The following is a 20,818-nucleotide window of genomic DNA, read 5'->3' as shown; positions in this document are numbered from 1 at the left end:
AAAAATATTGTTTGAAATCTACTTTACTAAAAATGATACAGACTGCCAAAAACATAGGGGTGATTGTAACAAAGTCAATATTACAATCTACAGAACACCAGTTTTCTTTATACAACAAAATATAATTTTGAGCAGTATTTTACAACAGCTTTCCATTTAATAACAAATGCGGCAAAAGGTAGGCTTGTGCCGCTGTTCATCATCACCTCCTGTTGCTTAGCAACAATCTGACTGACTATACAACTGCACTGGGGACGGGGGTAAAGTTGAGCCCTTTGGTATGAAAATCCATGAACGTTTCAGCAGACGTATTTATTAACAAAGAATTTAAGTAAAGAAAAAGAGTTTTTTCCTGAATGGTTGTTTTCAAGGCCTACACAGATCGGTGTAATTGTACAGACATAAAAGCAGTAACTTTTCATTACCTGCCTTCCTTTTTTTTGAAGAAACACGCGATTTAGATGCCAGATTTAGCTCCCCTGCCCCTTCCAAGCAAGCCCTCAACATCAAACTCTTTCTTGTCATGAGAAATAAAAAACTTACTCCTCAAACAAAATCAATGCAATAGGTCAACGAGAAATAAAAATCAATAAAGCTAACTGATTCCAATTGCACCCTGCCCCCACCACTCTGTCATTTAAAAATGAATATCTTCTCTCCAAGCAGTTATGGCAGAGGCATTAGATGCAGTTACGTGTCCAAGACATCCAGGCATCTTAACTGGACAGTCTCATCAACGTAGTGAAAGTTATTTAAAAACAGAAAATGCCAGTAAACACTCATTAAATCAGACAGCGTCTGCGGAGAGAGAAGCATAGGGTTAACATTCCAGGTCCATGGCCTTTCACAAGAGCTACAAAAAAATTAAAATGAATGTTGGTGGAATACCTGTCTCCTACTACAAGATGTCAGAAATAATTGTTGGAAACATAATATAGATGTGTTGAATGATACAAGTATTCCTACTAATTCTTTCTCTAATCCAAGGCTTTTACATATTACAGACCAGAATCAGACCATACTCGCAGTTGAAAGACTCCAAGCTCAGAAGGTGGGTGAAATTGATGATATTCAATTGCTGACAAACAGTACAGGGATTTAAATTCAAGATTTTGATCCACTTTTCAATCGCAATCAGTTGAATTTCTGGATATCGAGGAATTTAGCTGATTATATACGGGAAAAGATGGATCTCTTTCAGGAGAAAGTGCATCTATAATGCAAGTATTATTTAGAATTAATATTTAAGGATGTTCGTTACAATGTCTCCATCAGCTGATGCCATTAGCATGTCATTTTCACTGTGCAGAGGTACAGCTGCATTTGTGACTGTGTCCAAATCAAACGTGATGGATCAATACCATGAGGCAGAGGGTTATATTTCCAAGGTTTACTGTGTAGTGGTTTGCTGAGGTTCCTGTTGTTTCTTGCTCCTCAGTGTCACTCTAAACAACAACTCACTGGAGAGAACAAAAATAAACCTTTAACCAAAAGTCTCCTGCTTTGCATGTAACTTTTAAGTAACTGGGTGTCATAGATCACCAGGAATAAAATCCCTAATTTCCCCCTTTTTAACCAAAATAGCAACAAGAAGGAAACAAAATTAGCGAAATAAACCTGAATTGTGAGAAAATATAACGCCCTGCATTTTAACAGGATTAAAGACATTATTTTTTAGACAAAAAGAAAAGTTATTGCCTTTTTTTTAACCATTAATACATTATCCAAATGCCAGAGGGACCTGAAATGTACAAAACAAAGGTTTTAAATTAGAAAGAACATTGATTTGAGCACAATTTTCGGTTAGAAAAAGAAATAAAAGGCTTCAGACTAGCAACTCAACATCTTAGAGCTTGCAAAACAGGTGTATAAAAGAAGCCCAAGCAGCCATAAGTCTTGTTTTCTGACATCCTCAGACCAAGGAGTCCATTAGTAAACTTGTTTATGGAGTTCATTGCTCTCCATCAAATAACTTGAAACTAATAAAACAAAATAACAATGAAAACAATCATATATTCCTACATAGTTAACAACACTGCCCTTTAGTAGCTGCTTGGTAACATTTACGCAGCAATTTCATATGTTCTTGCTACCATTTAGTGAGCTTCCTGAACACCATACTGAAGTCATTGCACCAGATTACAACACATGAAAATCGACTGCAAAATAGAACCTTCAACATTTGGTCTGAAGAGATTACATGTTCAGTTCTGTTAGCAAGACTGCATTTCGAACTCGAGTTGATCTGGAACTTTAATTTGAGAGTCAATATGCGCTTTCCGTTGGCTTGGCTTGGACAGAAAAACTAAATTGGTCAATTGTCCATTGGTCCTTCCAATTATAGTATAACTATTTAACTGCAAGGGGAAGTGAAACCACAGTGCCAATTTCAAAATGCACAGTGAGGAGGTGTTTTTTTACATTAACTTTCAATTTCTTCATCCTCATCATTCTGTTCTTGTTTTGCATCCACCTCAGCAGTATCTGAGAATTCGTGCAAAATGACGTATTCCCTGCTACTGAAACCGAATTTCAGCACATCCTTTTCTCGGAGTTCATAGTATCGTTGGACTTCGATACGTTGATTGTTAAGGTAGGTGCCATTGGCAGAGCTCAGGTCGATGATGTATGGCCTCACCCTCCTGCCAGGTGTACCATCACTACGTGTGAACTCCACAAGTCTATGGAGAGAAAGTGGACAGTCAGTTACTCAATAATTGTGCTTTTAACTATTAAAGGTCTATTCCACTTCAGCCTCGTTGAGACAATTAGAATTGTACTGAGACTTTGCCCAAGAAGGAAAGCAAAAATATGAGCAATAGGGTGGCACAGCTAGTAGTGCTGCTGCCTCACGACTCCAGCGACCCAGGGTGATTCCTAATCTCCAGTGCTGTCTGTGTGGAGTTTGCATGCTCTCCCATGTAAGTTTTCGTCAGGTGCTCCAATTTCCATCCACATCTCAAATACATGCGGGTTGGTAGGTTAATTGGCCAATGTAAATCGCCCCATCGTGCGATGGGAGGGGGAGTGGTAGGTGTTGATGGGGATGTGAGAGGAATTAAATGGGATTAATGCAAATGGACGTTTGATGTTCAGTGGGCCAACAAGCTTCTTTACATGCTGATTATGTCCTCTAATGTTAATAACAAGTTATGAAATGAGCAAAAGACAAACACAGACTGGTGTTTCATCTTGGACCACTGAAAAGCGAAGCAGAAAAGACCCCCAGTAAATTTAGCAGAGGCATTGCTGTGTATTTGCATGCAGGCAGCATAATGGCAGAACAATTACAAATCCAAATCAATAAACTTCATGAACATGAAGTATTAACTGTCTCTCTCTTTACAGATGCTGCCCGACGCTGAGTGTTTCACAGATTTTCTCTCTGTATTTCCCAAATGAGAAAAAAACATTTATACAGTAATTTTCTTAAGGGAGGTGCCTATAAAAAACCCTTTTGTTAAACAAAATGAAAGGAATGGAATTGTTTAACTTTCGCTCAGTCTGCATCTAGGACAATCCCCTCTCCTCACACAAAAGTTTGGAATCACAGCGAAGTTAGCTTTGCTCATTTCGTAGATTGAACCCGGGATGGATTGTGCACATAAAAGTTAATGAATTATGCCAATCAACCACTTCCCTCCATTAACAGCTAACGAATGGCAACATTAAAAGAGGGAATTGAGAGAAAAAAAGTGACTGCAGATTGCTGAAACAAAGAAATTGACATGATGCAAACTCACATTTTATGACCCACGTAAAATTGACACATTTTAAATGTTTCCTAACTGTTTAACATTCCACAAATCCCAAGGGTGTTTCCTAATTATTGCTTCTGACTCCTCAAAAAAAAAGCTAAAATAGTGGACACATTTCAAAAGTACGTCAGTGGCTGTAGAGTGCTTTGTCATGTCTGCAGAGAATGTAAAATGATGTACAAAGCCATGTTCTTTTCCTTTCATCACTAGAATCTCTCTCAATTCTGGACAGCCGTTTCTTCCCCACCTCTCAAAAGACTGTCCCAGGAAAATAGGGGCATTATGTTCTCCAGAATACTTGCTCAGTATTTATATAACCACCAACCCCATTTTTGAAAAAAAGCTAATCAAAATTTAATTAATTTTTAAAAAATTTTAACTGACTTTCTTGGAGAGTCTTTACAGTACAAACCACTGTCCCGTCCAGAAATTAAAAATTAGTCCTTAATTTCTATACTTCCTGTTAAGAACAAGTGGGAAAGAGGAACGTGGAATTGGAATAAACAGAGGCCCCAAAGTAAAAATATCGCACAAAGAACAGGAAGAAAAAGTTACCATTCTCAAAACAGGAATGATGAGTAGAAAATGATACCAAGACAAGGCTCTATTGCTTTCCAATATGGTACAGCCTTTCAATAATATAGCCACGTGACAAAGCAACAAAGCAGGTCAGTGCTTCAGGGTGCCGTTAATTTCTGTATAATTTTGTGCTGCTTACAGACACTCGTTTAAACTTTTCATTTTGCACTTTTAAACTTGCACTTTTCATTGCAGTTACTGACAAAAGAGCAGTTGAGAAATCACTTACTATTCCATGCTATGTTTGAAAAGGGACAGAAAATCTGACTTTGAATCAGAACGCAAAGCCGAGGGGGTGCTGGACCATCTATCAGAGAAGCCTTCACTTCTTCTGGCTTCAACACATTTGAAGGTCAGATTGGAATTCATATCTCAACCATTAAGGTTAACCTTTCCATTTGATTCCAAGATTACAATTATAGAGTCATATAGCATGGAAACAGACCCTTCAGCCCAACCAGTCCATGCTGATCAAAGTTCCCATCGAAGCTAGTCCCATTTGCCTGCGTTTGGTCCATAACCCTCTAAACCTTTCCTGTCCAAGTGCCTTTTAACTGTTGTTAATGCACCTCTCTCAACCACTTCCTCTGGCAGCTCATTCCATATACGGACCACCCTCTGGGTGAAAAAGTTGCCCCTCAGTTTCCTTTTAAATCTCTTCACTGTCACCTTAAACTTTTGCCCCCTAAGATCTTGATTCCCCAACACTGGGAAAAAGACTCTGTGCATTGACCCTATCGATGCCCCTCATGATTTTATACGTCTCTATAAGGTCACCCTTCATTGTCCTACGCTCCAATAAATAAAGCCCTAGCCTGCTCAAACTCTCTATAACTTAGTTGCTCAAGTCCTGGCAACATCCTTGTAAATCTTGCAAGCATTATCAATTTGCTGTCAAGTCTGTTATCGAGAATTGACTTAAGGAGAGTAGGTTAATCAAATTTAGCTGCTTTAATAATTTTCAGGACATGTTAAAGGAAACACATTTAAAACCCCTTCTTCCCGATTATATTTATTCGGACGCCAATACGAACCTGTACTGTAGCACCGCATGTTGCTTGGAACAGGAGGGATGATCAATTGGGATGTCCACTATTCTTCGTTGCCGACCCAAAAGATAGGCACTCTGACGATGAATGTGCATGACCGGGAGGGGCTCATCATTCTTGAATGGATAGAGTCGCCATCGTTTCCTTGGGATCCGGGACTCTGGTGGTTCATTGTATTTTATCACCACTCCACGAAAGGTGTTTGTATCTTCCACAAGGGCACCAGATAACTCAAAATTCGGCTCCTCTTTAACCTGTGCAGCAGTGCCGGTACTAGCCTGGCTACTGTTCGGTTCAGATTCAGGATTCTCAGCACCAAGTGTTTTGAACCGATTACGATTCTGGCGCCGCCTTTCGTCGTGCAACCTGCGCTCGGCCTGCTGCTCACTCAGCTGCTGAACCTCCCTGTCTCGGCTACTCGCGCTGGATTCCGTGCGAGGCCCGCCGTTCTTTTTGCTGTGGGCTCGCCCACGGTCTGACCACTCTCTGCGTCGCTCTCTGTCACTGTCCTTCTTGCGCCGGTGCTCATTCCCTTCGGAGTGGTCTCTGTGACGTCTTTCATTGTGCTCCTGTCGCGGATGGTCGTGTCGTTCCTGGATACAATCAGAAAATCCAACTTTGCTAGCCACCACACAGCTCGGAATTAAAAGGCCTCTATAGTTTTAAAAATCTTATATTGCAGCTGTTTTATTAGCAAAACTATTTCATGAAACAAATAAACCAAAAAGAAGACAACATAGTGCACACAATTTTAAGTTCGACTTCCATAAGCTTCCTGTCACCACAACAAAATAAGACTCACTTCCAAGCTGAAATTTTGATTTTGAGCCACTAACAAGAGAATAACTGTATAGCTTTACCTGACGCTAGGGAGTTCAGTCCATGATGTCTGTTTCAGCTCTTTAAAAGAAGAGCTGCCCTATTGGCCCAACTTGTCTGCTCTATGCTTGCATCTCTTCACTTCCCCCCTCCTATTTTCAAGGATTCACCCTTTGAAAGTCACTGCTGATTCCATTTTCACTGCTCCTTTAGTCAGTGCATTCTAGATCCATGCAAGTCACTGTATCATTCTCCTCGATCTCCCTCCGAGTTCCTTTGGGTTTGTACCCTTGAGTGACAAAGTGTCCAGCTACCAGAGCCTGATTCTCCTGCCCTCCTGTCAAATCCCTCCATAGTCCAACCATTCTCAAACCAAAACCACCTCTTTTCCACTCTCCAACCCTGACCATAGAACTACACTTTTGTTACATTCTCTTTGGCAATTGAGAGTGTGGTGGGTGTGAAAGTAGCCCCCCCACCCCTTCCCCTCGCCAACTGGACCCCCACCTCCTTCCTTCCCCCCTCCCTCTCCCTCCCTTCCTCCCTCTCCCTCCCTTCCCCTCCCTCCCTTCCTTCCCCCCTCCCTCCCTCTCCCTCCCTTCCTTCTCCCTTCCCCCCTCTCCCTCCCTTCCTTCTCCCTTCCCCCCTCCCTCCCTTCCTCTCCCTCCCTTCCCCCCTCCCTCCCTCTCCCTCCCTCTCCCTCCCCGCCTCCCTCCCTCTCCCTCCCCTCCTTCCCCCCTCCCTCCTCTCCCTCCCTTCCTTCCCCCCTCCCTTCCCCCCTCCCTCCTCCCTCCCTCCCTTCCCCCTCCCTCTCCCTCCCCGCCTCCCTCCCTCTCCCTCCCCTCCCTTCCTTCCGCCCCTCCCTCCCTCTCCCTCCCTTCCTTCCCCCCCTCCCTCCCTCTCCCTCCCCCCTCCCTCCCTTCCCTTCCTTCTTCTCCTCCCATCCCTCCTTCCTCCTTTCCCTCCCACCTGTTCCTCGCCCTTCACTCCCCCTTTCCCCCTCCCTCTCCCCCTCTTTCCTCCTCCTCCTCCCCCTCTCTCCCCCTCCCCCTTTCCCCCCTCCCTCTCTTTCCCCTCCCCTCTTCCCCCTCCCCTCCTCTCTTTCCCCCTCCCCCCTCCCTCTTTCCCCCTCCCCCCACCATCTCCCTCCCCCTCTTTCCCCCTCCCCCCTCCCCTTCTCCCTCCCCCCCTCTCCCCTTCTCCCTCACCCCCTCTCCCCCTCCCTCCCCCCCTCTCCCCCTCCCTCCCCCCTTTCCCCCTCCCCCCCTCTCCCCTTCTCCCTCCCTCCCTCTCCCCTTCTCCACCTCCCTCCCTCCCCCTCTCCCCCCTCCCTCCCCCCTCCCCCTCCCATCGCTCCCCCTCTCCCCTTCTCCCCCTCTTCCCCTCCCTCCCCTCCCCTTCTCCCCCTCCCTCCCCCTCCCCCCTCCCTCCCCCCCTATCGCTCCCCCTCTCCCCTTCTCCCCCTCTTCCCCTCCCTCCCCTCCCCTTCTCCCCCTCCCTCCCCCTCCCCCCCTCCCTCCCTCCCCCCCTCTCCCTCTCCTCCCCCCCTCTCCCCTCCCCCCTCTCCCCCTCCCTCTCCCCCTCCCCTTCTCCCCCTCCCCCCCTCTCCCCCCTCCCTTCTCCCCCTCCCCCCCCCTCCCCCCCTCTCTCCCCCTCCCCTTCTCCCCCTCCCCCCCTCCCCCTCCCTCCCCCCCTCTCCCCCTCCCTCCTCCCCCTCCCCCCCTCTCCCCCTCCCTTCTCCCCTCTCCCCTCCCCCTCCCCCCCTCCCCCTCCACCCCTCTCTCCCCCTCCCCTTCTCCCCCTCCCCCTCCCCTTCTCCTCCTCCCTCCCCCCCTCTCCCCCTCCCCCTCTCCCCCTCCCCCTCTCCCCCTCCCTCCCCCCTCTCCCCATCCCCCCCCTCTCCCCCTCCCCTTCTCCCCCTCTCCCCTTCTCCCCCTCCCTCCCTCCCCTCTCCCCCCCTCCCCCCTCCCCTTCTCCCCCTCCCTCCCCCCTCTCCCCTCCCTCCCTCCCCTCTCCCCCCCCTCCCCTCCCCTTCTCCCCCCCCTCCCCCCCTCTCCCCCTCCCTCCCTCCCCCTCTCCCCCCCCTCCCCCCTCCCCTTCTCCCCCCCCTCCCCCCTCCCCTTCTCCCCCTCCTCCCCCCTCCCCTTCCCTCCCTCCCCCCCTCTCCCCCCCCCTCCCCCCTCCCCTTCCCCTCCCTCTCCCCTTCTCCCCCTCCCTCCCTCCCCCTCCCCCCCTCCCTCCTCCCCTTCTCCCCTCCCTCCCCCCCCTCTCCCCCCCTCCCCCTCCCCTTCTCCCCTTCTCCCCCTCCCCTCCTCCCCCCTTGCTCCTCCCCCTCCCTTCTCCCCCTCCCCTTCTCCCCCTCCCCCCCTCCCCTTCTCCCCTCCCTCCCCTCTCCCCCCTCTCCCCCCCCCTTCTCCCCTTCTCCCCCCCCCTTCTCCCCTCCCTCCCTCCCCCTCTCCCCCCCCTCCCCCTCCCCTTCCCCTCCTCCCCCCCTCTCCCCCCCCTCCCCCCTCCCCTTCCCCTCCCTCCCCCCTCTCCCCTTCTCCCCCTCCCTCCCTCCCCCTCCCCCCCCTCCTCCTCCCCTTCTCCCCTCCCCTCCCCCCCTCTCCCCCCCTCCCCCCCTCCCCTTCTCCCCCTCCCCCCTCCCCTTCTCCCCCTCCCCCCCTGCCCTCTACCCCCTCCCCCCCCTCCCTCTCCCTCCTCCCCCCCCCCCCCCCCCATCCCCTCGTTCCCCCTCCCCTCCCCCCCCCCCCCCCCCCCCCCCACCCTCCCCCCCCCCCCCCCCCACCCCCCACCCCCCCTCCCCCCCCACCCTCCCTCACTCCCCCCCCCCCCCCCCCCCCCCCCCCCCCCCCCCCTCCCCCCTCCCCCCGCCCTCCCCCCACCTCCTCCCCCCTCCCTCTCCCCTCCCCCCTCCCTCCCCCCCCCCCCCCCCCCCCCCCCCCCCCCCCCCCCCCCCCCCCCCCCCCCCCACACCTCCCCCCCCCCCCCCCCCCTCCCTCTCCCACTCCCCCCCCCCCCACCCCCCCACCTCCCTCTCCCCTCCCCCCCCCCCTCTCCCCCTCCCTCCCCCCCCCCTCCCCCCCCCCTCCCCCCCCTCCCCCCCCTCCCCCTCCCCCCCCCTCCCTCCCCCCCCTCCCCCCCCCCCTCCCTCTTTCCCCTCCCCCCCTCCCTCTCCCCCTCCTTTCCCCCTCCCTCTTTCCCCCTCCCCCCTCCCCCTCTTTCCCCCTCCCCCCCTCCCCCTCTCTCTCCCTCCCCCCCTCTCCCTCTTCCCCCCTCCCCCCCTCTCCCTCTTTCCCCCTCCCCCCTCTCCCTCTTTCCCCCTCCCCCCTCTCCCTCTTTCCCCCTCCCCCCTCTCCCTCTTTCCCCCTCCCCCCTCTCCACCCCGCTGCCGGCCCGGCTCCACGTCCAGGAGGCTGCACTCACCCGCCTGCACTTGGCGTCGGGCCGCGGGTGCTGCTGCTGCTGCTGCGGCCCGGGGCCCGGCTCCCTGCGGCCCGGCGAGCGGCCCCTCCGGTGCCCGGGCGGAGACAGGCTGCCGCCGGACGAGCCGGAACTCGAGCGGCGCCGCTTGAAGGCCGCGCCCTCGGTTTTGACCCGCACCGTGCGGGGTCCGGGGCTGTGCGGGGCCCTGCGGCGGCCGGGACCGGGGCTGTGCGGGGCCCTGCGGCGGCCCGGCGCCTCCATGGAGCGGCTCCTCTGCCGGCCGACGCCCGGAGAAACGGCCGCCGGCGGAGCGGGCGCAGCGCTTCCGGGGCAGCGGCCAGAGGTGAAAGGTCGGGCCTGCAGCCAGGGGCTGATGCGGGCAGGGCGGCTGACGGCGGCTTCTCCTCCAGCAACACTGCAACGTATCCCTAATGTTCACAAATATACAATGTGGTGTCGTCCACAGCGCATTACAGGCCCCTCGGCCCACAATGTTGCGCCATTTTATCTAAGATTTATCTAACCCTCATCTCCCTATCTAACTTCTATCTATTCCCTTATCTGTCTGTCTAAACCTTATCTATCTTTCCATCTGTTATCTATCATCTATTATCTACTATCTATCTATCCCTTATCTATCTAAACATTATCCATCTATCCATCTATCTTTTCATCTATTATCTATGTCATCTATCATCTATCCATTTATCTGTCTATCCCTTATCTAATCTAAACTATCTATCTTTCCATCTGTTATCTATTATCTATCACCTATTATCTACTATCTATCTATCCCTTATCTATCTAATCTATCTAAACATTATCTATCCATCTATCTTTCCATCTATTATTTATTATCTATCTATCCATCCATCTAGCTAACCCTTACCTATCTAATCAATCTAACCCTTTATCTATCTATCTATCTATCTATCTATCTATCTATCTATCTATCTATCTATCTATCTAAGCTATCTATCTATCTAAGCTATCTATCTATCTAACCTATCTATCTATCTCACCTGCTCTAAGATCTATCTAACCCTTCCCTCCCACATAGCCCCATATTTCTCTGTCATTCATGTGTCTAAGAGTCTCTTAAATGTCCCTAATGTATCTGCCCCCACAACCTCTGCAGGCAGTGCGTTTCACGCACCCACCTCTCTCTGTGTGAAGAACTTACCCCTGACGTCGCCCTTATACCTTCCTCTAATCACCTTAAAATTATGTCCCCTTGTGTTAGCCATTATCACCCTGTGAAAAAAATCTGACTGTCCACTCAATCTATGCCTGTTATCATTCTGTACACCTCTATCAAGTCACCTCTCATCCTACTTTTCTCCAAAGAGAAAAGCCCAAGCTCACTCAACCTATCCTCATGTCATATCCTCATAAAAAGTATCCTTTATTTACATCATTTACATCAACACCTACCACCAGGCTTAAGGACAACTTCTATCCCTCTGTCGTAAGACTATTGGACAGTCCCCTTGTACGATAAGATGGACTCTTGACCTCACAATCTACCTTGTTATGGCCTTGCACCTTATTGTCTGCCTGCACTGCACTTTCTCTGTAACTACTGGTATTGGTATTAGTTTATTATTATCACTTGTACCGAGGTACAGTGAAAAGCTTGTCTTACAAACCGATTGTACAGGTCAATTCATTACACAGTGCAGTTACATTGAGTTAGTACAGAGTGCATTGATGTAGTACAGGTAAAAAGAATAACAGTAGAGTAAAGTGTCGCAGCTACAGAGAAAGTGCAGTGCAATAAGGTGCAAGGTCACAACAAGGTAGATCGTGAGGTCATAGTCCATCTCATTGTATAAGGGAACTGCTCAATAGTCGTATCACAGTGGGGTAGAACCTGTCCTTAAGTCTGGTGGTACATGCCCTCAGGCTCCTGTATCTTCTACCCGATGGAAGAGGAGAGAAGAGAGAATGTCCCGGGTGGGTGGGGTCTTTGATTATGCTGGCTGCTACACCAAGACAACGAGAGGTAAAGACAGAGTCCAAGGAGGGGAGGCTGGTGTCCATGATGCGCTGGGCTGTGTCCACAACTCTTTGCAGCTCCTTGCGGTCTTGGGCAGAGCAGTTGCCGTACCAAGCCGTGATACATCCAGATAGGATGCTTTCTATGGTGTATCGGTAATGTTTGGTGAGAGTCAAATGGGACAAATTTCTTTAGTCTCCTGAGGAAGTAGAGGCGCTGGTGAGCTTTCTTGGCTGTGGCATCTACGTGATTAGACCAGGACAGGCTGTTGGTGATGTTTACTCCCAGGAACTTGAAGCGCTCAACCCTCTCGACGTCAGCACCATTGATGTAGACAGGTGCATGTACACCGTCCCCTTTCCTGAAGTCAATGAGCAGCTCTTTAGTTTTGTTGACATTGAGGGAAAGGTTGTTGTCATGACACCATTCCACTAAGCTCTCTATCTCTTTCCTGTACTCTGACTCATCGCTGTTTGAGATACGGCCTACAACAGTGGTATCATGCAAACTTGTAGATGGAGTTCGAGCAGGATCTGGCTGCATAAGTCGTGAGTGCATAGGGAGTAGAGGGCTGAGGACGCAGCCTTGTGGGGCACCAGTGTTGAGAATAATAGTGCCGGAGGTATTGCTGCCTATCCTCACTGATTGCAGTCTGTTTGTTAGAAAGTCAAGGATCCAGTTACAGAGGGAGTTATTGAGTCCTAGGTCTCAGAGTTTGGTGACAAGCTTGCTTGGAATTATAGTATTGAAGGCAGAGCTGTAGTCAATAAACAATAGTCTAACATATGTGTCTTTACTGTCCAGATGCTCCAGAGCTGAGTGTAGGACCAGGGAGATGGCATCTGCTGTAGACCTGTTTCGCCAATAGGCGAATTGCAGTGGGTCCAGGTTGTCTGGTAGGCTGGAGTTGATGCGTGCCATGACCAACCTCTCAAAGCACTTCATGATGGTGGATGTCAGAGCCACTGGTTGGTAGTCATTGAGGCATGTTACCTTGCTTTTCTTTGGTACCAGGATAATAGTGGCCTTAAAACAGGAGGGAACCTGAGATTGAAGCAGGGAGAGGTTGAATATGTCCGCAAATATTTCTGCCAGCTGATCAGCACAAGATCTGAGCACGCGGCCCGGGACAGCATCTGGGGAGGTGCTTTCCTCGTGTTCACTCTCCAGAAGACTGATCTTACGTCCTCCACTGTGATCACAGGTTCAGCTGCATTGGTGGCTGTCAGGGTGGATGGTGAAAATTCACTTCCCATTTATGGTTAAGTTCATCACGAAGGGATGCGCTGTTGTCAGCTATGCAGCCTGACTTCGTCTTGTAGCTTGTTATGGCATGTAAGCCCTGCCATAACTGGCAGCTGGTCAGGGACTCTATTTTGAGTTGGTATTGTCTCTTGGCATCCCTGATAGCTTTTCGAAGGTCATACCTCAATCTCTTGTACTAATCAGGATCACCAGATTTGTGTGCAGCAGTCCTCTCCTTCAATCGGGAGTGGATTCCCGGTTCATCCATGGTTTCCTGTTTGGGAACACCCGTACTGTCGTCTTTGGTACACAGTCCTCCACACACTTGCTGATAAAGTCTGTGATGGTGGTGGCATACTCATCAAGGCTGGCAGCTGAGTCTTTGAACATGGACCAGTCCACTGTCTCAAAGCAGTCACGTAGGAGCTCATCTGCTTCCTCAGACCAGCACTGCACGACTCTTCGTACCGGATCCTCCCGTTTCAGTTATAACACTTTGTTTCAACTATAATACTTTATTCTAACTATAATTCGTTTCAACTATAACATTTTATTCTGCATTCTGTTATTGTTTTCCCTTGTACTGCCTCAATGCACTGTTGTAATGAAATGATCTGTATGGATGGCACGCAAAACAAAGTTTTTCATTGTACCTCAGTATAAGTGACAATAATAAACCAATTTACCAATGTAACGTTTGCTTCCTGACAAACATCCTTGCAATAAGCCCTTCAGTGCCAACACAGAGTTACTCAGCATGGGAACAGGCCCTTCAACTGCCTCAAAACCTAACATCCAGTGGGAGAGGCTGAAGGGAGACCTGATAGAATTTATAAGATTATGAGAGGCATATATAGGGTAGGTAGCTGGTTTTTTTTCTCCAGGATTGAAATATCTAATACTAGAGGGAAATATCTAAATATCTAATACCATTTAAGTTGAGAGGGGTAAGATCAAAGGAGATGTGGGGGGCAAGTTTTTGTACACAGAGAATGGTGGGTGCCTGGAATGCACTGCCAGGGGTGGTAGTGAAGGCAAATACAATAGAGGTGTTTAAGAGGCTCTTAGATAGGCACATGAATGTGCAGAGAATGGAGGGATATGGATATTGTGTACACAGAAGGGATTAGTTAGGCTTTTAGTTACCAGTTTAATTAGTTTGGTACAACATCGGGGCTGATAGGCCTTTTCCTGTGCTGTACTGTTCTGTATTCTATCAAACATCCATCTATACTAATCCAACACTTAATCCATTTTTCCTCTCAGATTCCCATCAACTTCCCCCTCCCCCAGTTCTCAAACCACTTACCTACACTGGGGGCAATTTGCCAATTAACCTAGAGATCAGCACATTTTAGGGAATCAGAGCACCTGGTAGAAACCCAAGCAGTCACAGAGAATTCTAAACTCTACAGAGGCAAAATCCTGAGTTAGGTTCAAAACTGGGTCTCTGGAGCTATGAGGCAGCAACAGCAATGACTGCTGAACCAGTATACTTACATTGTCAGGTCCAGGTCCTTGTAAGCAAGACATAGAATTGGGTCAGAAGAATGCTATTCACTGCAGAGACACAAAGAAGCCTAGAGAGGAGTCTTTGGACAGAGCAGAACAGTAGAACTAGATCAGGATCCAAGTTTTCCTGTTTTATCACAATGCTGAATGTCTTTTATGGGTTTATAATTCTGATAACTAAAATACAAAATAATTGCAAAAAATACTTTGATCTTTGCTATCTAGTTTACAAAAGAACTTGTTTTATATTGTCAGACCTGTCACAGTGAAAAGAAAAATAACAAACTTGCATTATGTAACAAATTTCACTACCTCTGAGTAGGCCAAAGCACTTGGCAGACAATAAAGTATTTTTAATGGAGTCATCATAAAGTAAGAAGTGCAATAGTCAATCTGCATGCTGCAAGGTAACCATGATACAACCTGTCGTAGTAATGCTCATGAAGAGATAAGTATTCATCAGGACGGTAATAACTTCTTTACAATTTTCTACTGTAACTACAGGATCTTTTACTTGCCGTGTAAGGACAACAGTGTCTCATTTGAAAGATAGTACCTCAGATAGTGCAGTTCCCTCAGTACATTTAGTGCCACCCTGCAGAGCACTGATTTGTTAAGATGCTCTCGATCTTGCAGTTCAAGTGCATACAGGTATATGTTCCCCCATAGACATTTGCTCAGGCAGCATTGCACAGTGCTGCACTAGGAATCTGGCACAAACCCTTGTCCTCCACTGTTGCATCTGCAACAATGAAAGAGTGATATCATTGCCACATGGTTTGGCGTGGAGTGAACCACCAAGGCAATGTGCAGAAACTGTCTGTGAAAACTGGTGTTAGATGGAGTGGGAGGAGCAGTGCGACTGGTCAGCACTGAGATGCAGGGCTCAGGGCTGTTTCCTGGCTGGCACGGTGAGTGTGGATCATTGCTGGGTACTGGCAGCACCTGCTCTATGTGTTGGCAGACTGCTGTGATCCTATGGTCGCTCTCATCCCCACCACACCACCAATACACTACATTCTCCATTACTCTCCATCTCTGATCGTCAGCACACCAAAACTCATTGCCACTCCTCATGTTGAAGCCTTGAATGGTACCTCTCTCAAACTCTGAATGTAATTCACTCCAGGGACAATTTGCAGTGAACAAATAACCTACCAACCAGCACATCTTTGAGATATAAGAGGAAACCAGAGCATCTGGAGGAGACCCATGCAGTCACAGGGAGAATGTGCAAACTTTACACAGACAGCATCCAAGGTCAGGATTGGTCACTGGAGCTGCAATAGGTCCTCCATACTTCCCACCTCTACCTGTGGCAATGTGTCTGTCTCTCAGACGGGCAGATTCTTTAACAGTATTTTGGATTACTGGAATAAGCTACCAAAAAAAGTATTGGTTTACTTCTAGACATTTAAGGTGGTGGTCCCTTGCCTCAACCCTCTGGGGGTTGACCTGAACCCATACTGATGGGGTAAGTCTAGACCAGGCTCAGAGACCAGCAAAACTCAAAATTCTCTTAAAAATGTGTTAAGACTAAGGAAACAATACCAAGAAAATAACACGAATACAAACACTACAAATGACATATTTTATGAAACTACTGACACTATGTAAAATCCCACAAGCTATTATATATTAAAATGACCTTTGTATCCTGTGTTTTACACAGATTTTACTCTTAACTTCAATTCATACTTGTATTTACATGTACTTCTCTCAAACTCTGAATGTAACTCACACCAGTGATCATACATAGGACTCAATCTGTACAATCACCCGTCTGCAGTTCCCTTGCAGGCTGCCTTCAATTTTAAACATAATTCACTCTTTAACTTTACATAAAGTTAAAGATAAAGGATTCTGTGAACACTAAGGGAAGCCCGTTACCATTGTACAGGTGAAACCCCTTGCAAATTTCCTCTGAATCTTTCTTCCTTTACCTTACAAAAATCACATGCATTACAATTTGATTGATACCATTCTGTTGACTGTACGACCTCCATCTTGGTTGCCTGCTGCAAGACCATGAACTGTGTGATATAAGTGTTTGACCATTAGTAAAAGGCAAATGCTTTACTAATGGGGAAACATCTGAGTTTATCAGCATTCTGAAAAGTTAATGACTTTTGTTATTTCAAAAATATTCTTCATTCATAATTTATATAGCAAATACAATTTCCACTTCTCTACATTCATTGTACCACCAATTCCTTTCGCTTGTGTTGGGAGTGAGCTTCTAGCTGTGCAGGAAGGATCTGATGAGGGAAGTTGGTGATTTGATTTTATCATGTTGTTTACCACTTTCTGTTGTGGTCAGAACCACTCATATCAGCTTTATCTTCTTTATATCTATGTTGACTTGTATATCATTGTTGACAGTCAAACCAAAGGGTTTCAGAGAAGCCTGTGTGTGTGTATAAAAAGCTTCTTCAGCATTTCCTCTCAACTCACAGTCTATTTGAAAAATTCATTACAGAGCCTCCTGATTCCTAAAAAAAACATGCTGGCATAGTTTTTTGTGAATTTTTAGTTTACCTTGGTTCATCATGAGTTATGTGCCTACTTGCTGTAGACTGACTGCAATACCAGCATTAGGTAGGTCTTTAGGCCTTTAGGGTCTTCTTCTGAACAGGGCATCACTTAGTTCATTGATGAATGTATGAAAAACACAGAATTGACCACCATGAGGACAAACATTGCATTGCACTTATTGAATAGTCCCTGATCTCTGAAAGGATCACTTTTGAAAAGAGGATGGTTCACATCACCATTAAATTTATTTGCAGATAAGGCATCTAAGTTAGGACGGCAACAAAAGCTTCTCTGCAACAGTCAAGTGCTAACATAATACAGTAAACATCAGGTACTCTGCTATCCATGTAGCTGGAAATCCCAATGGTTTGGCAGCTTATTCACTGGGTGCCGATTCCTGCACACCCTTTAATACATTGTAGTCCTAGCTCCCGTGTTCCCTTTCATACACCGGGGCCTCATTTCCCATGTTCCCTTTGTCACTGAGGCCCTGGTTCCCATGTTCCCTCTAAACTCACCTGGTTGTTTCCCATCATCCCTTGAAACTTACCGGGTTCACTGGAAAATTTATTGTTCTACTGTGTTATATCTCAAAAAAAAAGTGAAATAACAGTGTGTTGGAGAGTAACCTTCAATCGTCTGTAAAACCTGCTAGTTCAGCAAAATACTGAGCATGCCAGCTTAACAGAATTGTTATATCAGAAGTTGGAGTGCTCTGTCATAGACTAGAACTAGGCTGGACTCATGAAGGCACTCCTGCCTCTGATACACAATCTGGTAAATTGAAGGCCCGGTTCAGAGATAGGAGCATAGAAATCTAGGCTGACCGTCCAATATGCACTACTGAGCAAGTGCTGCACTGTTGGATGTGACGTTTACTATGGGAGACATCAAACTATGGACCCAAATGATGTATCTGGTGGATGTAAATATCAAGTGGCATGATTCTGAGGAGCAGTGGAGTTCTCCATGTGCCAAAGTCAACATTTATCCCTCAATGACCATAACTGTAACAGGTTATTAGGACATTATCTCATTGCTGTTTTGCTAAGTTGCTGTGTGCAAATTGATTGAATTTCTTCCTACATTATAACAGTAATTACACTTCAAAAGCAGTTTATTGACTGTGCAGCACACTGGAACATCCTGAAAACCTGAAAGATGCAAATAAATAATCTTTCTTTCCATTTTCAAAGCTTAAGTCACATAACATAAATTGTTTATATTATGGGGTTGGAAATGAACTGGAGAAATACATTTCCCTTTCATCAGGCTTAATAATATGCTACAGTAAGTTAAGTTCCCCAATGGTCATAGCGGCCTTGGTGCTGACTTTATTCAAATAGTAGGATGGTGATAGATTTGTAATGGGATTTAAATCACACAATCTATGTTGACATTTCAGTTCAGTCCTGAGGAAGTGCTGGTTTATTGGAAATGCTGTTTTAGCTAAAAAGTCAAATCATCCTGTTTACCTGTCCCACAGAGAGTGTAAGTGAGAGACAGCTGGATAGAGACGGAGAGAGATAAAAAGATCCCATGAACATAGGGGGATTTCCTGCTGTTCCAACCAATATTTCTTAAATGAGTTCAAATTGTGGAGATAGAGTACAACAAGAAGCTGTTATTACATTACATATTAACAGAGAATAAATTTCTAACACCAAGGGATCCAGCTGGTTATTTTCAAAGCCAAATCAAAACAGACAGGTAACAATTCCAGGAGAGCTGTTAGTGATCTGATATATTAATTTCTCTGGAACTAAGAGCACATTAAATTATTTCAATTTCAACATCAGCTTAAAAAGATATAACAATATTCCTGTTTGAGGCAAAAAAAATAAAGAAATAGAACGGATGCTTAACCATAAGAGATAATGGTTCATGCTTCGGACACGGAACACAGTCTCACTGGGGTTACTGAGACTTCAATGGATCTAGAAAAAAATAACTGGTAAAATACTTCTAAATATGTCCATAATGTGAAAAAATAATTAATGTACATTTCTGATCTATCAGAGTAGTGTCCAAATTAATTCTTCTGCATTCAAACTGATTTTAATTAGTTAGGTGATTTGAAAATTGAATAAAAAACTGTAGATACTGAAAATCTGAAATAAAAACAGAAAATACTGGTAAATGTTCAGCAGGTATTTCTTTCCCATTTCCGATGATGGATCCTGGATCCGAAATGTTAACCATTTCTTTTTCCACAGATACTGCCTGACCTGTTGCGTATTCCCAGCAATTTTTGTTTTTATTTGAAATTTCCAGGATCTGCAGTTTTAAAAAAAAATCCTTTCCAGCATTTTCTGTGGTTTTTTTTATCTTAAGAGGTGACTTCCTCATTTGGAGAAATGAAAGAAGCCCTGTGGCCATCAGGGCACTTTAGTTGCTGCAGCAGTTCTTCCCCCATTCTGCCCTGCGCCTGGCTCATGTTGTCTTCTCACAATCTAATGGGAGATCAGTTGCTTTTGAACACTGGTGGTTCTTCGGGCAGACCGGCCAAGCGCCCACCTGATCTTGGCATATGGGTGACCATTACCTTGCAGGCTGATCCGCCCTTTGGCTGGACTTGTTTTTAGCCTTGCTGGATTCCTTTTAGCTTCAAAAAAGAAACTTTATTCATAGAAGTATATACAGTAAGTGCAATGCAATCATTACACACATTGCACCATCAGATCAACACTTTCTCTGACATTGGCCCAGTGCCATCATGGTTCAGGTCCGCTGGATGCCCACACACCTTCCTGACCACAGCCAACAGCCCAGCCAGGCTGTGCTGCTTCCACTCACGGTGCAGATGGAAGGTCAAGGTCTGAAATAAGAGGCCGCTCACCAGAGGCCTGGCCCGGCCTGCGGAGACTGATGCCCTCCCTGATCTACACCCGTCTCCATGTCTCCATCCCTGGTGCCACAGGAGTGACACCTGGTCCGTCCCCCCGCTGCGGCCGGGCTGCGGTTTCCCTCCGGACCGCTGTCGCGGGAGCACCGGACGTTTACCAGCGCCGTTTCCAAGTTTTGTTTCCATGGAAACAGCGCGTTAGTTACTGCTGGACAACGGAGAGAGGGAGAGGGAGAGAGGGATAGAGGGAGGGATAGAGGGGGATAGAGGAAGGGATAGAGAGAGAGAGGGAGAGAGGGATAGAGGGAGGGATAGAGGGGGATAGAGGGAGAGATAGAGGGGGATAGAGGGAGGGATAGAGGGGGATAGAGGGAGGGATAGAGGGGGAGGGAGGGGGAGAGAGGGAGAGATAGAGGGGGAGGGAGGGGGAGATAGAGGGGGGAGGGAGGGGGGAGGATAGAGGGGGAGGGAGGGGAGAGATAGAGGGGGAGGGAGGGGGAGATAGAGGGGGAGGGAGGGGGAGATAGAGGGAGGGATAGAGGGAGGGAGGGAGGGGGAGAGAGGGGAGAGAGGGAGAGATAGAGGGGGAGAGAGGGAGAGATAGAGGGGGAGGGAGGGGGAGATAGAGGGGGAGGGAGGGGGAGATAGAGGGGGAGGGAGGGGGAGATAGAGGGGGAGGGAGGGGGAGATAGAGGGAGGGATAGAGGGAGGGAGGGAGGGGGAGAGAGGGGAGAGAGGGAGAGATAGAGGGGGAGGGAGGGAGAGATAGAGGGGGAGGGAGGGGGAGATAGAGGGGGAGGGAGGGGGAGATAGAGGGGGAGGGAGGGGGAGATAGAGGGGGAGGGAGGGGGAGAGAGGGAGGGATAAAGGGGAGGGAGGGGGAGATAGAGAGGGAGGGAGAGGGGGAGATAGAGGGGGAGGGAGAGGGGGAGATAGAGGGGAGGGAGAGGGAGGGGGAGATAGAGGGGAGGGAGAGGGAGGGGGAGATAGAGGGAGAGATAGATAGAGGGGGAGGGGAGAGATAGAGAGGCAGGGGAGAGAGGTAGAGAGA

At 47.8% G+C, this 20,818-nt stretch overlaps 1 protein-coding gene across 1 annotated transcript; it reads right to left on the bottom strand.

Annotated features, from left to right (window-relative positions):
- Nucleotides 1-5: 5 nt before the first annotated feature.
- Nucleotides 6-19,953, bottom strand: snip1 (Smad nuclear interacting protein). Its single transcript, XM_052036031.1, has 4 exons — nucleotides 19,719-19,953; nucleotides 9,632-10,059; nucleotides 5,372-5,979; nucleotides 6-2,681 (listed from the first exon to the last, which is right to left on the bottom strand). The coding sequence occupies exons 1-4, from the start codon at nucleotides 19,951-19,953 to the stop codon at nucleotides 2,423-2,425; spliced, it is 1,530 nt and encodes a 509-aa protein (XP_051891991.1). The 3' UTR covers nucleotides 6-2,422.
- Nucleotides 19,954-20,818: the final 865 nt, after the last annotated feature.

Source organism: Pristis pectinata, chromosome 22, assembly GCF_009764475.1.
Source record: "Pristis pectinata isolate sPriPec2 chromosome 22, sPriPec2.1.pri, whole genome shotgun sequence".
Lineage (NCBI taxonomy): Eukaryota > Metazoa > Chordata > Chondrichthyes > Rhinopristiformes > Pristidae > Pristis > Pristis pectinata.
Note: the sequence above shows the minus strand (reverse complement) of the source record. Positions and strands in the feature narration are given on the sequence as shown.